The sequence below is a fragment of the Lissotriton helveticus genome, chromosome 6 (genome assembly GCF_964261635.1).
Source record: "Lissotriton helveticus chromosome 6, aLisHel1.1, whole genome shotgun sequence".
In the NCBI taxonomy this organism is placed as follows: Eukaryota; Metazoa; Chordata; class Amphibia; order Caudata; family Salamandridae; genus Lissotriton; species Lissotriton helveticus.
In genome coordinates this window covers 2,036,643,714-2,036,660,639 of record NC_136067.1, presented here as the reverse complement: position 1 = coordinate 2,036,660,639, position 16,926 = coordinate 2,036,643,714, and the positions used below count along the sequence as shown (strand labels likewise).

Here is a 16,926-nt window from a genome sequence, read left to right as displayed (position 1 = left end):
ATTCACAAAAAATGTGCCCTGGGCCGCCCACTTTGGACGTGTCGGCGGGCCTCCGTGCCCTGAAATCAGCTGAAAAGTCGTGTAATCGGAGATTGGGACAGGGGAGGTCGCACAGGCTTCGTTCCGATGTGAGCCTAGAGGTGGGTTTTATTGAAGAGCCGAGACGCGTCCCGGCAGCACTTCTTCGTCCATGTGCAAGAGAGTCCAATGTAGCTTTGGGGCGCACAGTACATTACTGCCAGCAGGGCACCCCAATCGCGGTGTTTATACAAGTCACTGCTCCACAGCCGAGAAGTGTGGAAAACGCGGCAATGCAAATCTAGCTATTTAGCTGTTATTGTGAACTTTACACCAAACATGGCTTCGGGGCGCTAGAGTCCGGATGCATTCATTCACCACACTGAACAGCCAGCTGAGCGGCTCACTGACGGAGCGACTGAACGCAGCGCTAGTGGATGGAGATTCAGAGCTGGAAGAAAGAGGAATACCCACTAACACCAAAGAGAAGCACTCACACCTGGTTATGATGGAACATTAACATACTTTAAAAGGAAAAAAAGGAGTAACTCTTACTGGGGGGGGAAAAACAAGAGTGACGCCGTCTTTTATGGGGCAGCCAGCAAAGAACAGCTAACAGAGGCTTAGTCGGCATAAGGTGAACTGCTGGGCACTGATTCACCCGTACCAATAGGTTCGATATTTACGCAGCACTAAATATGAACAGATGGCATAGGCAAACAATCGACACGTACCGCTATAGTTTGAGTTTGGCCATTCTCATTGAAGAAACACATCTCCTTCCTGAGTTGGCACAGATGGAAGACAGGCTGAGCGGGCAGTAGAGAGCTGAAAAGACATGCCATGGTCTGGGGCAAACTAGAGCCCAAGGCAGCACACTGCAAGGCCCTAAACTGACATGGTCAAATGTTACTATTCCAATACCAGTCTAGTCAGGGGCCTGTGGTTTCCGTTTACCATGATCTCCGTTTTCCTGCTTTTAGTTTGAGCCAGTAGCCGTTCAGCCAGCCTGGACCCGCCTCAAATTAGAATAGAGGTGGCGGACGACAGCATGCCATTAAGGTATAGGATAAATGTAATGTTGTCAGGATACACATCGAAGCAAAAGCATTTGGTACCCATGATCAAACCTTGAGTGCTCTATCGCAGACTGCACTGGACAGTCCAACCACTGCAGTTCTAGCATTCAGATTCGTGAGGGGCTACAGATGGCAGACTGCTTTACCAATAGGCTTGCTCCATTTTTCAGGACGAGTACCTGTCTGTGCACTGTCCTGCAAGGCTTGCTGCTTTGCACAAAAGTATTCAGCACATAATCAACTCAGACAACACACGATGGGCCATAAAGCAGCTACATTGCAAGGTCTCTTCATGATAGGCCGTGAAACTTCTGGACAATGGAACAAAGAAGGAATGGTTCACAGAATGGACTGTCTACATTCATTTCTTATCCTTTAGGTTCACAGCTAGCACCAGAAATGAATAATACAGAAGTAACACAGATGTGCCTGTGGTTCGTAGTTCCCCTACTTTGTGGCATGAAATTCAACAAAGATTTTACGCATTTCTGGAGAGTACTGTATCTGAAATAAGTTGGCCATGTTCTGATTCTGGAGAGTACTGTATCTGAAATAAGTTGGCCATGTTCTGAATTTACAAGCTAAGAGTCAGGAGGAAAAAGCAATTTCTTCGGAGTTAAAAATGTTTTAGAACGGTTTCACAGATCAGCCAATACATAAAGAGCACCTCCCTATGAAAGAGATTATTTCAGCTTTCACCACTACAGTTCTTGCAACAATATTTAGAAAAGACAGCAGACCATAGGATGTAACACCTGACCCGTTATTTCCAACAGAATATATATATATATATATAATTCACAAGTCCGTAACATATTCAACTATGTGCACACACTGCAGATACTTGCTGCCAATTTGCCACCCTTGAAATATCGTTAGAAAAAGTCCAAAACATATTCAAAAGATGAATGGTGTGAAAGCTTTTAATTTGTTGGCACTGCGGGCCGAGAGGAGAGGATCGGTTTCACCGTTTAGCGCCAATTGGAGTGCTTTTGTATGGACAGATTAGCCCTCATCGTCCACCTGGCTAAATCAGGATAAGAGCATTTATGAAAACGGACTAATGCATTAAGTGGACGATTGTATTATGGTGATATTGTGGATTGAATATCCCAAGATGACCTGTATATGTAACTACAATTATACCCCGTATGGAAAGTGAGTCAATATTTGAGGAATACATAATGTAATCCTCTACTACTATTGTGCCCTGAAGAAGTCCATTTGCATATGGACGAAATGCATTGGCTAGCTGAGATGAGTACAAGTGAAGAATTTTGAATAAAAGGAGAAGGTTCATGTCCATCTTTTGAATATGTTTTGAACTTTTTTAAAGGACTTAAATGTGGTGCAACACAATCTCATATCACTTGCAATAACATTGGTAACAAGCTAAGTGGTGACGGTGTTTTCAGTGAAGCCCAACAAGATCAGATACATGTTGTTAGGGTAGAGTTAGAGTGAAAGCTTACGGAACACAGGTATTCCCTGAGGGCCAATAATACTTTTGAAAAGCATCTGCACTCCTTTATGTCATAACCTCTTAACACTAAAGGTCAGCAGAGTAGTTTCCTGTGGTGCCTGTGAGGAGACAGGTTTTTGTCACAGTGACGGCAAGCTGTTGTTTTGCAGATTTCAATCTCCTTTGTGGCACTGCAACTAGATTATTTGGGGAGAGGCTGAATGGTAAGTGGAGCATGGTCAGCACCAGTAGACCACATTATGGCCTGGTTGCCATTGGACATCTCTCAGAAGGTTGTCCCAAAAGGAGTAAGTGCCAGCCCTCCGCCAGGGGAGCGGAGTGTTTCCTAACTTTGGGATTGGGCCCCATGGTTTGTTCAAGAGTCTATGCTATGTAGGGCTGGGAAGATCACCTAACTGGCCACCAAGAGCACGCTAAACATTTTTACATATCTGTTCAGTAAGAAAGATGTCAGGGATTTCATTTTTACTGTAAAATATGACATGCAGTGTTTGATTATGAAGGATATATCATTGTCAAACTTGATACTGCTGTGAACAAATACAAATATTCTCTCAAGCCACAAAGCTATGGACTCGGGTGTAGGTATTGTTTGGTTCTTGGTCTTGGGGTTTCCTGCCCATGCTCGTAAACCAGACTGAGATTCGGCCCAAGTGAGCGCTTCCACAACACAGGGGCACCGGGACACCGACAGGCCCACAATAAAATGTTCCCACCCGCCTCCCACACACATTCAAGTGTGGTTTTGCTCGTACAAGAGTCTAATTTAACGACACTATTCCAGGACCGCGAACAGGGAGTAACTCGGCTGTCAGTAAGACGAGGGGTTTCTTTTCTGCGGCCATGCCCTGCTCCAGCATTCTGGCTGCTGTGAACGAACGTGCAGATAATCTGCTCGCAGAGCCGGTTTCCAAAAATAGAGGCGCTGCTCGCATCCCGCAGCCGGCGCTTGTTGCTAGGGGAGGTCAGCCAAGGAGAGCGCCGGGCTGCCTGACGTCGAGCTTGCGTAGAGGGAGCGGAGATTCCCTCGCAGGCAGCTGGCTGGGTATAAAAGCTGAGACACTACTCCCACAGTTCTACTCGTGAACACCGGCAGAGCTGGAAATACTGGCAGGAGCCCCTGGGAGAGAGCGCCCGCCGCAGGCTCTGGGCTGGCTCGGACAGGCTCACCTCGGTGACAACGCTGCACCCACATCGGCGAACCGAACCCTGCTCTCTGCTCATTCATACCGCGCACTCTTTGCATCAGCTCGCTGCCTGCCCACTCTTTTCTTGCTTTCACTTTCACTTCCTCTGCGTTTTCGACAGGGGTATTCCCGCCACCATGGTTTTGATCTGCTCTCTCATTTCTTCTCCCATTATACCGGAATCCCACAGCCTCGTCGGTTTTCGGTCTTTCTAATTATGACCCCCCCAGAGACTCGAAGGTCCAGGACCCCTGCCTCTGCCCGTTCCTGCACTGAAGTGTGTTTACCCACCTCCATTGCATCACGTTTACCTTTTGCTCTGCGTCTTACAGCTCGTTTCGCTGACGTTTTTTGAGATACAGTGAAAACACAAGACAGCAAACAATTCCCTATCGCTTGCACTCGAATATGATATATACACAGTCCTCGAACCCCTGAAGACGGCATTAGCCGTGTTTGGAACCGGGTGCGGGGCCCCCAGGGATGAGACCACCCGGCTCCCTGTGTAAAGTGCAGCGAGGGCCGGGGGGGCGGGGAACGACTGCTTTATCCACGGACAATGTCCGTTCCAACGCAACCACTTACCACAGGTAAGCACCACGCATGGGACTTTTCAACACGGGACTTAAACACACATATATATATATATATATATATTTGACATGACACATGTGTATAGTATACTTATGCCATTTAAAACCAGCATTGGCAAAGCCAATATGTCTCGCCTTTGGGACCTTATAAGTGTTTCGCCATGCAGCACATTATTCTGGGTGCTGTGCCGCCAGGGATTAAATAGCCATACAATGCTGATGATGAACCAGTGTAGAATGAAACAAAGCTAGCTTGAGACCAAGAGTGCCAAACAATGAGCTAACAGTAGCTAGATAGTACTAGAATGCAGGGGAGAAAGAGAGATACCGCAGGAAGGTAGACAGGAGAGGCTGAGACGGGGACAGTACATGCTTTTTAGAACTCCGGGAGGGATCAGTAGGCGGGCATGCCTTGGTGGGGACGTCTGACTGACTACTTGTATTATTAAAACCTGGTCACAAAGAATATGACTTAGACTTTGTTTAGAATGCAGGAAAGTATTGTGAAAGGCTGATTTTGAATGCGTTTCCCACACTAGCAGCAGAATTAGTGCACCAGGACTTGACCGAGGTGCCTGTATTTGTGCTTGCACTGCTTGCACAGTTGCCTGACAGGTTTGTATTTCGCATTAAGCAGCCACGGCTGCTGAGCCAGTATTGCTGTTATAAAATACATTACGTTGTAACTTTTTTTTAAACAAATGTATTGCCACCATGGGAAGTAAAACTGGTAGCACATAAGTCTTCTACAACCTCAAGCAGGAAGGCCCAGTGACTGGGTGGGCCAAGTTGGGGAAATCCTTTCAGGGTGTATCTTTTTTTAACCATTCTGTGCGATGAAACGTTTAAACTGGTCTATTGGTGCCATGGGTTACATTTAGATTTATAACCCCAACTAAAACAATAGGGAAATGTGAGCTGGAGCTGTAGTAGGCAAATCAACAACCCATGCATGATTTTATTCACGGAGTTATTGCGTTAGTAGTTTATTTTTCCGTGAAAAATACTAGAGTGTAAATCACGGATTTAAAAGGACAGCTGTATTGGACACGCTGCTCAGAGTTAAAGTGGAAGCAAGGGGTTTTCAAGGTTATGGGGAGGGTAAAGAGAGCTAGGGATTTTTTAAAGTTCACGGGCGGTCAGCGGTAAAGGGAGGTAATACATTTATAGAGTACAGAGGCAGGAAGACATAAAATGGGGTAACAACTTAAAAAGGGGGGGATTGGAACCCCCCCCCCCAAAACAAACTATAGGGTGTTTGTGTGTGTATGTATATGTATATATATGCGATCTTGGTATCCCGTGTTACCCTTCGCATTAACCACCACCATAACGGAGCAATACAGGAAGGCAGCACCACGCAGACAGAGAGTACTCCAGGTGGTAGCTTCTTTAGATTTTTATTCTTTTTTCATTGATTTTATTCTCAGTTTTATCAAAGTGCAAATATCAGTGCATCAGGAAAATAGACCTGCGCGTTTCTGCCAGACGCCTTTGTCCGGGTCATCCATACTAATATTATAAAGAGAGAGCCCAAACCTTTGAGGCGGGTAATCTCAGGAACCACAGCGCCAATCACAACACCCAATACAGCACTGGAAAGGGCAGTTTCAGCAGATGGACATAGGCTATACAGCTGCCCACCATATACATTAGAAAGGTAAAAGAACCTTAGGGGCAATGTAGTCCCTTGTGGGCGTTCTGCTCGGGGCGTTGTGCTGGGTGCGTGTGCATACAGCAATGTGCGCGGTATGCATACACAGCGATGGGCGCGGCCTTCCGAAAAACAAAGTGTTCACAGTACTCCGTTGTGGGCGTTGAGCTTGGGGCGTGTAAAATAAGCGTTTACAGTACTCCATTGTGGGCGTGTGCGTTGTGCTGGGGGCGTGTGCATACAGCGATGGGCGCGCCTCAAACCAAGCTATATTCCACCGCTTGCGCCAAGCGTTCTGGGGACCACTACCGTTACAATACCACTGAGCGGTGCTTTTGGCAATTTGCGGTGCGTTCGCCGTTGACGCCATGTGGGTCGTCTAACTGGCAAGACAGCGGCCAAACACGTTCCCGGCTCACACACTTCACATTTTTCAGTGGCCTCAACTACAGCGGACAAACACGCCCGCGGCTGGAGCCGCCACACACCTTAACATATTGCTCCGGTGCTCGGGCTGAGGCAAGTCAGCGTACCAGCGGGGATACAAAAAATTCAACAGACTGCTCTTTCACACACGCTGTCACGCACTGAACTCTCAGCATAAAGGACTTAACACCAGGCGCACAACATCGACCAGGACGCTGTCGGGGACTGTCACACCAACGGACTCCACAGCACTCACACGCTGCAAACATTACCGCTGCTGAGGCACATATCACGAGGCCGGTTCCTCACACTGGCTGCACAAGCGGACGCCCATGTTGCACAGCAATGGACAAGTACCGTTACCCTATATGCACAACTAAACTGAACAGGTAAAATACGACGTGCACGGTCATTGTTAAAGAAGGCATCTGACTCATCTTAGCTTTTGTGATACTTACCTAATGCTGCATATGTGACGATTTACATTTGTGTACTCACTGTAAATAACAGGCTTTCATACACACATTCTATTTCATACCCGGACAACGTCGGGACGGGCTGCTAGTTGAGTATAAAGTGAAGAGTGAATTTAAAAAGGACTTGACCAATCCCTTCCCTCCACCATTCACAAATTTGTTGTTAAAGGAACATACACCTAATTTTGAAATTGTACCATTACCAGTCCAAAGTTTTCCCAGCACAAAAGGATTCCTGGAATTTGTTTGAAAATGTCCGTAAGAACAGGTTAAATATATGGTTTTGGTGAAGTACCAGTTATTTTTTTACAAAATTTACATGGTCGCATGCGTGTATATATCTCACTGTATGAGAACCTATATAGAATGCAAATGCCGCCTCTCACTGGTATCGCATAATCTCTGTATCTATCATTGAGAGTAAAGTGCAAAAGCAATAAATATGATGTAATAAATAAGAACATGTGCCTCCATGTGTAACAAGGAAACTAGGAAAAAACATACTTGAAAATTAAAAGTACAAAGTAGTTTTTTCCACCACTCACATACAATTCTGGTATTTATCATTTTGATTGACAGAAATCTGAAGGTAAAAAAAAATTATGATCACTAATGAACATCTTCAATGTTATTGTAAAGTAGAAATATAATTATTTAAATATTGTTCCCTCACACATCTGTCAACTTATGTTCCCCCATATGGACCGATTCATCATTTAAAAATAATCCAACATTCCACTTCAATATAAAGTGCTGGTGCCAAGTAGGAATCATACAATACATAATTAAAGCCATGCTGTAGATTAGATAAAGTATCTAAAACAATCAAATGCTGTGGTCTTATAGTTACATGTCTAACTAATAAGAGAAGGTGGTTTTAGATATCTTCCTTACTAATGTTTCGGAATCATAAAAAATGCAATCCGAATAACCAATCTGACCACGTGAAAAGAGAACCCAGTTAAAAAATGATTGTACAAAAGTCATTATGAAGATTATTATAAAAATGTGTGGAGTTCAGCATCAGTGTTGAGTCCCCATGGGATCTCCGTTCCCATCATAATAATCCATTTGGACTCAGTCTTTCGCAGTACAAGCTGACGCCCCCTCCTCTCAGTTTGCAAGGGACATGTTCAATGCCATAAAAGGAGAAATTCTTCAAATTGCTCTCATGATCTTTCCAAATAGATTTTGACATAGCGTAAAAGAAATCTTTGTTGGAAATTGCTGTTAGGTGCTGTAAAATTCGCAACTTGAGTTTGTTTATGGTGCTTCCAATGTATTGTTTCCCACATTTGCACTCTAGAGTATACACTACAAATGTTGTTTCACATGTTATTCTCTCCTTGGTTTTGATTTTTTTTTCTGCCCAGCTCACTATTTCTTGATGGTTTTGTCCATATTTAACCCGTTGGCTACTGTCGTTGGCCAACGGTCGTCGCAAGCACTACCTTGGTAGTGCTGTGCACGTCCGTTGGCAGATGCAGCCCCACCCGTTTTTCGAATGTTCAGCACTGGAGCTGAACGTTCGACGTAGCCAACGGGCTAAATGGCGTTCATTTGGCGTATTTGAAAAAAACATTTGTACTTAGCCACTTCATTTTGCGATATCCTTTTTCTGGCTTTTGAAAATAACTGTGTGGTGATAAGTTCCCCAGGGATAATGCCTTCCTATGGGTTGTGCTTAGATGGTCCGAAGCACATGTCCTTAAGTCTTCATCTTTTGAGAGTACTTTCCAATGATCTTGTAGTGCATCTCGAATCACTCCACTGGAAGAATTAAACTAATGAACCTCACAGTTTCTCTTCAGAATTCTTCTTGTACTTTTCCTTTCGACTTTAAGGATATAGCAAAAGTTCACTTTTCTTTTTCATCGCTCTTGATTTAGCATTCTCTAGGACCACTGTTGGATATCCTCTTATTAAGAATCTCACATTCATTTGATCTACCTGTGATAGAAATTCATGATCTTCTGAGCAATTTCTCTGGGCACATGGAAATTTCTTGTAAGGGACACTCCATTTGAGAGATTTCGCGTGAGCACTGTTTGCTGAAAGAATGCTGTTACACGCTGTTGGTTTTCGGAACAGAGTAATACACATTCTGTGGTCCTTTTGTATAGATGTGTAAATCTAAGTAATCTATTTCCTGTTGACTTTGAGTTGAAGTGCGTTTTCATTGAGAGATTTCAGAAAGGAATGCAATTCCTCTGTGGTACCTTCCCAAATTAAAAACAAGTCAGGATGTAGCCTTACGGCTAGAGCGTCGCCCTCGAATCTGGGGAACCAGGTTTGTGTCTCGGCAACGACGCTCAACATCCTGTGAGTCTGGGCAAAACACTTAATCTCCCCTTGCCTAGGAAAAATGAATGTATCCTTCTGTAACAAAACTGGTGCTATGTAAGGCGCTCTGATACACGATGTCTCCGGTCTAGTTCACGCTATATAAAACTCTAAAAAATAAAATCTATATAACACACTCAAAATACCACTTTGTCAGTTGTCATCGTATTTTCAGACCAGATCTGTTCCGCCTCCCAAAAACCCATAGTGAGGTTAGCATAAGTGGGTGCAAAAGAAGTACCTACTGCGGTCCGCTGCTTTGTCTATAGAATTTCTTGTAAAAAATAAACACATTATTCATAAGACATAAGCTCATCATGTCTAAAATCATCTGGAACTGACCCAGTACATTCAAGGACCGTGATCTCAAACAAAATTTACAGGCCCTGATGTCATCATTGTGTCTGATTGATGTATAAAGGAAAACTATATTGATGGTGACCATTGTGTAGTTCTCCTTACTGGGAATCCCTCCAATTCAATGTAAGAAATCCACAGTATTAAGAATGTATTAGGGTAAACTTTCAACATAGGAAAAGAGGAAATGTCTAGAAACCCGGAGGTGTTTTCCAAGAGGGAGTGACAAGAACTCACAATAGGGTGTCCAGGAGGATTTTCAAGGTTCTTGTGACCTTTAGAAAACATAAATAGTTGGAGTAATGGGTCGAGTTGTTAGAAGATACTCAAGTTCATCATCATCTAACAGACCGTTAGGAGTGCGAGTTGCCTAACGTGCTGTGGACTACTTTCATAATTGATGGAGTTGGATCCTCTTTAAGCCTTTCATAACTGCTCACATCGTTCAGTTGTCTCTTAATTTCTAAATATTATTTTTGAGAATCCAGCACAACAATGTTACCACCCTTATCTGAGGGTTTGATGATATGTCCATTCAAAGGTCTTTTAATGCCCAATTGTCATCCAGTCTTATTGTTGCGCCTTTTTTGTTTTCCTTTTCTCTCCTTTACGTATATAGACCGAAGATCCTCCGTCATGAGTTCTTGGGACGCCAGTTCTTTCACGCTGTTGCGGTTCACAGGAGGGCTGTGACCACAAACCCCAGACTTCCCTGCGGATGTCTATTTTTAGGAGAAAAATGGAAAACAAAGGTAGTGAAAACAAATGTGCCATGTCACAAAATATATGGAGGAGGAAAACAACACTTGTTCACGTTGGAAGAAACGAGTAACAATAACTGAGTGGAAAGTCGTGAAAAAACGTAATTGTAAAACTGAGTATGTTCTACTGCCTAGGAAGAGATTTGTGGGTTTGCATAATCTTGTTCTGTGCAGCTCTATTGTATTGTATTGTAATTGCATTTACATAGCACTCACTACCCCAGATGAGGCGTCAAAGCGATTTTTCGGCGAGTAGCCAGTTACTCCGGGACCCATAGAGGATTAGTGTTGAATTAGTATAGTGAAACATGCAAGTACATTTTAAGTGGTGGATAGGTTAGTCAGTTATTTGGAATGATAGCATAAGGATAGAGGAGGAAAAAAGGTTTGTATTTATATTGCACTTGTTACCCCTGATGGGGTGTTGAAGCACGCTATTCAGGAAGCCCATAAAGGATTAGTGGTGAATTAATATGGTGAAATATGAAAGTAATTTCAGTGGTGGATATTAGTCAGTTATTTGAAGTGAGAAGGATAGCAGAGGGATAAAAGGGAAGAAAGGTTTTCATTCATATAGCACTTGTTACCCCTGATGGATGTTGAAGTGCTTTTCTGGCGAGTAGCACGCCACTCCTGAACCCATAAAGGATTAGTGTTGAAAATTAGTATAGTAAAATATGAAGTAATTTGAGTAGTGGATAGGCTATTCAGTTATTTGGGTAGAGAAGGGTAGGTGGCGGGAGAGAAGGGTAGGTGGCGGGATAGAAGAGGGAAAGAGGTTTGTATTTATAAAGCGCTTGCTACCCCTGCTGGGGTTTTATGTGTTTCTGAGAAAACTATCTGGTTACATATGCAGCAAAAAAAAAAAGGACATTATTTAGATAAGCCAGGTTGTTGCCTGCTTGAGCAATAAGTACCTGGGGAGGCACAGTATCTGATGGTTGAAATGGCGTGAAAGCACCTGAAGAAACGTCTAGTTCAGCTGCACAAGCTAATTTTGTCTGAGCTAGCCTTTGTGAACGCATAGATCTTAAATGCTTCCACTTTCCTGCAATGAATACTACATTGCTTCTTCTACTTTCCCGGCGGAACTTCTTTTTACAAAGTTTAAACATGTGAAACTTTGGTGAGACAATTTTTCAACCTAGCCTCCTATGCAAAAATAAACTGTGAAAGTGAACATTCTTTGGCGGGCCGAAGTGGCTGAAAGAGAGCAAGCCAAGAAGGTCTACCCATACCAAAACTAAGCATGGGCGGATTTTGCGAATTGGCAATCCGCGAAATTGCGTATTTATGGATTCGCAATCCGCAAAATCCGCGAACTCTCGCGAATGTGTTCACAAGTGTTTCTGCCATTTCGCAAGGGGTTTTTACCAGTTCGCAAACGCGAACTTACTTGTCGGGTAGCAACGGTCGCGACCATGTTGTTTCTACGTCTGGTTCATCACAGCACCCTCTGTTTCACCACTGCCACCCTCTGTTTCACCACTGCCACCCTCTGGCTCACCCATGCCACCCTCTGGCTCACCCATGCCACCCTCTAGTTCATCACTGTAGATTATGGGGGGAAAAGCACACCTGCCCTGCCTCAACTGACATGGATGAATTAGGGGCTGATTAATGTGTCACTGAATTTGAACTTCCAGGCTGGCACCTGCTTCCTTATCTGTAATTGCTTTCTGTTGCAGTGTAATTTTTTTAACAGGACCTTTGTTGTATACTTGTAGCTATTCTCTGAGCCTGCTGTAAGGGTCAGAGCAGGGTCATAGAATAGTTGCAAGTAGGCAACTGAACTCTGAAGGGGCCCCTCAGGAAGCACTACAGGGAATGGTTACTAATGATAAGATTGAACTTTTGCACCTGCTGAGTGCTTTCAGTTTTGCAAAAATCCAAATATCCAGCAGCATCCACAAAAAGTAATCCTTCCAGGTCAAGATCCAAATCAAAGTGACCAGCACATGAAGAGAGCACTGGGAGGAGCCTGCTGGACAGGAACAGTGACTGTGGGGCACTTCCTTCCCCCCCACCCCCCCAAATGGACTCCATGCAAAAAAAAGTGCAGGCAAAGGTCAACCTGAGGAGTTATTCTGATAAAAATCATAATTTTCAAGGTTTATGCTGCCTGCTGGTGGATTTCTTGTGCGAACTTGCAAATTTTGCAATCTCACAATTGCGAGATTGTCGCTGCCCGCCGCATCTACGTGTTCGCAAGTGTTTACTCTCGCGATGCGTGATCACGGGCCTTTATGACGTACTCGAGTTGCCAAACTCTCGCTGTGCAAGGTGGCAAGCCGCGATGACGTCGACAAACTCCCGCGGGATCCCGCAGCAAGATCCAAAATGGCGCAGCACACGCAGACATGGAGAAAAACAACTCTGCAAACACTGAATGACGGTAAGTGAACGCTGCGCGCCGCAAAATTGTATAGTATTCTAGTTGGCAAGTGCGACCAAGCAAAAAATCCGCTTTGCACGGAATACGAACTTTCGGCAAATTCGCGAGAGTTCGCGGATTGCGAATTTGCCGAAAATCCGCAAAATCCGCGAGCGGAACGGATTTTACGCCCATGCTTAACCAAAACCCACTAGAGAAATAAAGGAGAAAGGATGGAGTGTTTGGTGCTACTCATGAGAGTCATAAGAAGATAGGATAAATTAGTAAAGTTGTTTAGTTTGTTTTACAATTGTTGGGTGTTTTGTTTTACAATAGTTGATATAGTTTTTTAAAATAGTTGTTGTAGTTTTGTAATGTCAAATTATTTTATTGTAATAAATTAGCGAGTGACTTGTCCTAATAATTATTATAGATTTTAATATTATTACAGTATTGGAATATTGGCTACAACTTGCAGTTCCACCTTCAGGGACTGCAAAAGTGCTCCTGTACTTATGTGCATCTATAAGGTACTATGCACATCTTTTATGCTACAGAGACTTGTTAATGTAGAAGCCAATTATTTGGATACCGAAGTATGGTGACTTGTCATGCAACAGTGAGGTCTCAGTAAGTAAAATAAATGTATAAAGTTTAAATATGCCCAAGAGCATCTTGGCGCTAGCGTCTGTTGTAGACCCAATTGAAATGCCTAAAAGATAGGGAGCATGAGAAAAAACAGGTATTAATCTGTTTTCTAAATTGTTTCAAGTTGGATTGAACTTTGAGCTGATAGAGCAGTGAATTCCAGAGTTTGCATGTGGAGAATGTGAAACTTCTCCCACCCTACAGGGCCTTGTTGATTTTAGGAATTACCACATAGAGAATCACCAGTAGAGAGATCAGTCCTTGTCTACACTGTAGTATTGAGACCTCTCATACAAGCGAGAGGTTTTGGCACAGAGGGCATTGCATCCTCATACTCTACTTTGTACTGCTATAAGCTGGTGGAGAGGGTAGTTCGTTTGCACATCTTACTATATATGCTTGTGACTCTGGAGAGAGATTTCAACTGAGAAGTGTGTTCCACACCCTACTACGCCTGCCTGTATCAATGGGGAGAGGTCTGAGGGGGAGGTGAGTGTGTTCCCCACATTCAACTATCCACACCAATCAACCAACACGCAGTTCTTCAGTAGAGAGGATAATCCATTTGTACACTCCGCTATTGACTTTATCACCAAAAAGAGAGGATGGAGCAGAGAGTAGTCTCCATCTACAGTTTACTAAACACGTTAGTTACTCTGGGGAGAGGTCTGAGCCGACAGAGCTGTCTCTTTCCATATCCTAGTCTCTATGCTGGTCATCCATGGCAGATTTCTCAGCAAAGAGGTAAATTCCTCCCCATACCCTATTTATATACCTGTCACCCTAGGGAGAGGTGTGAGCAGACAGGAAAGCCCCTACTCCCACCCGATTACCCACACTCATCATCCAAGAGAGGTGTCAGCATGGGGGCCAGTTCCTCCTCACACTCTAATTCTTGTGCCCGTCATCCAAGACTGGGGTGTAAGCAGAGAGGCCAGTTCATTCCCACACTCTACTATGCATATCTATCGCTGTGGGGAGAGGAATGAGCACATATGTCAGGATAGAGACCAGTTACTCGCCTATCAACATCAGTCATTTAAGAGAGGGTTCTCAGCGGAGAAGTCAGTCCTCCATAAACTGTACTATGCTCATCTGTCATCCGAGACAGGTCTCGGAGGAGAGGCCAGTCTCTCCACATACGCTACTACGGACGTCCGTCATCCCAGAGAGAAGTCCCATCAAAGAAGATAGTCTCACTCCATACCCGACAACGCTTTTCTGCCAGTCCAGAGATGTCTCACCAGAGAGAGTAATCTTGCTCCAAAACCTACTACGCACACCCATCATTACAGAGAGAGTTCTCAGCAGAGAGGCCAGTCACTCCCCACACTCTACTATAGAGTTGTTGACCTGGCGAAAGGTGCCAGTGAAAAGCCTAGTCTCTCCTTACACCCTACTATACACTCCTATTATACTATGGAAAGCTCTGAGTGGAGTGGCCACTTTCTTCCCATACCCTTGTAGTGGGAACTAAAAGTACAGGTACTGTAATCAAACAAAGTGTAAATTCTATCCTCCAAAAGATGCTTGCGAAACTTTAATGATCACAAAAAAGTAGGGAAAGGTAGAGAAAATCTGCCTGAAGAGGGAGGTCTCAGTGCAGAGACTTTGCTGTTTCTACAATCTACTAGCTTCACCCAAGGATGCGGAAATGTTACCCATGACATATATGCTAAATGTTTGAGCTTGCAAGAGTTGATCAAATATGCGATGGAGGCAGGCATGTCTAAATTCCCCCCCCTCCCAAAAAAAGTAGGTATAACTTGAAAGAATCACATATTGTAGCAATAGGGTTGTTCCAACCAGAGACTATGAGCCTAATTACGTTGTCGGGCGGACAGAACACCATTGCGGTTTGATACTGCCCGAACTGTGGTCGTTGATTCAGACCACAGTATTACGATCGGTTGCAAACTGCAATTTGTCTATTGTGCTGCGGGCCGAAAAGGCAAATGGAGGTTTGTAAACATCCTCCACTGTGTGGCAGGCACCTCACAGTGGTGGAGGGCTATGGGGAAAGGGGGCTCTGCTAGGGGCCCTCAAAGACACTTTCCAACAGCCTTTTCATGTTGGAAAGTCCAACATGAAAAGGCTGTCGGAAAGTGCCATCATAATGCCGACGGTGGAGCCGAGCCTGGCTCTGCTGTCATTCAAGGGATTATGGTGCTCTCCTTGAGTCCATCGGAAGCGCCGCAGACTATCCCTCCGTCCGCCGCATCATAATGCGGCGGGCGGACCGCAATGTCATATGCCGGTAGGTCCGACACCGACTCACCAACATCGAAATCAGCCCCTTTGTGTTTACAGTGTGTGGTGTTCAGTTACACATAGAACAGGGTGCATTCCTATGTTATTATGGAAGATCCTGTTCCCTTCTGCAGTAAATTGCACTCCATATTCCCTACAGGCACCTGGCATATCCAAATGGATACTGCTATGATATATAGAACCCCATGCCATACTCACGGAAAGATTCGGAAGATGTTTTACTGACCTGCTTCCAGGACTTCTCAATCTTAAGACAAAACTCTTTTGACCTCAACCATTTTTGCCTTTGACATAAATTAGAACATACAAAAGCAGTGAGGAAAGAGAAACATCAATAGAGAAACAGTCTCCATTTGAATTTCAAGTGCAACCCCTATGAATCTGACTACGTCGTTGCCACCACAGAGTACTATCATCTGCTCGTCTCCGATGGAAAAATGATCTGCTAACATAAGAAGTAAAAAAAAGGGCCGTATTAAGATAAAAAGGTTTGTTATCTAATTCAGCACTAAGTACCTGTGCAGGCACAGCGTCTCTAGGTTCACATGACTTAGAAGCCTCTCAAGAGTTGTCTAGCTCCACAGTACAAGTAAACTCTGACCGAGCAAGCCTTTGTTGATGCATAGACCTAAGGTGCCCCCACAGGCCTGTGGTATTCATACTATACTGTTTGTTTCTACTCCCCCGGCTGAACTCCTTGCAAAGTTTGCAGATGACATACTTTGAAGAGACTTTTTTGCCACACGGCCAAACGAAAAAAAAAAATGCCAGACCAAAGACTCATTGGCAGGCTGAGGTGGCTAAGGTGCTGCGACAGCACCAGGTTGCTCATCCGAATCTGATGAAGACATTTATATATGCCAAAACAAAAAGCCAAACAGAGCAAGACAAAGTCTACTCACAGTAAACTCTAATAGGCAAATAAACCAAAAGGATGGAATCTACCTTTTGTAAATAAAGACAGCCATATGAACCAATCACAACTTTTGCTTTGGGTGTGTTTCCTCTCCCGGACCTCTTGCAAGCATCTCGCGAGATTGTACACAGTTTTACATATTGAATGGAACAATTCATAATCAATTTTTCTAAGTTAATCAACATCTCTAATGTATTACTTTGTTAAGAAGGACAAGAAAACAAATTTTTAAAATTCCAAATGTATGATCTTGCGAGTGGTTCGCAAGAGCCGAACAGGAAATATAGCCTCTTTGGAGTCCTTGCGGGGATTGTATGTTCGACTCTCACGAGCATCTCAT

At 44.1% G+C, this 16,926-nt stretch overlaps 1 protein-coding gene across 5 annotated transcripts in view; it reads right to left on the bottom strand.

Annotated features, from left to right (window-relative positions):
- The window catches only part of DNMT3A (DNA methyltransferase 3 alpha), a 2,120,215-nt gene that overhangs the window by 1,118,931 nt on the left and 984,358 nt on the right, over nt 1–16,926 (bottom strand). The window contains exon 1 of one of the 5 annotated variants that reach the window (XM_078650038.1): nt 3,751–3,843. The exons of the other annotated variants lie outside the window; for them this stretch is intronic. Within the exon in view, the coding sequence (XP_078506164.1) occupies nt 3,751–3,804 (54 nt within the window). The 5' untranslated portion in view covers nt 3,805–3,843. Of the gene's footprint in view, nt 1–3,750; nt 3,844–16,926 lie in introns of those variants that run through there. 5 annotated transcript variants of the gene reach the window in all.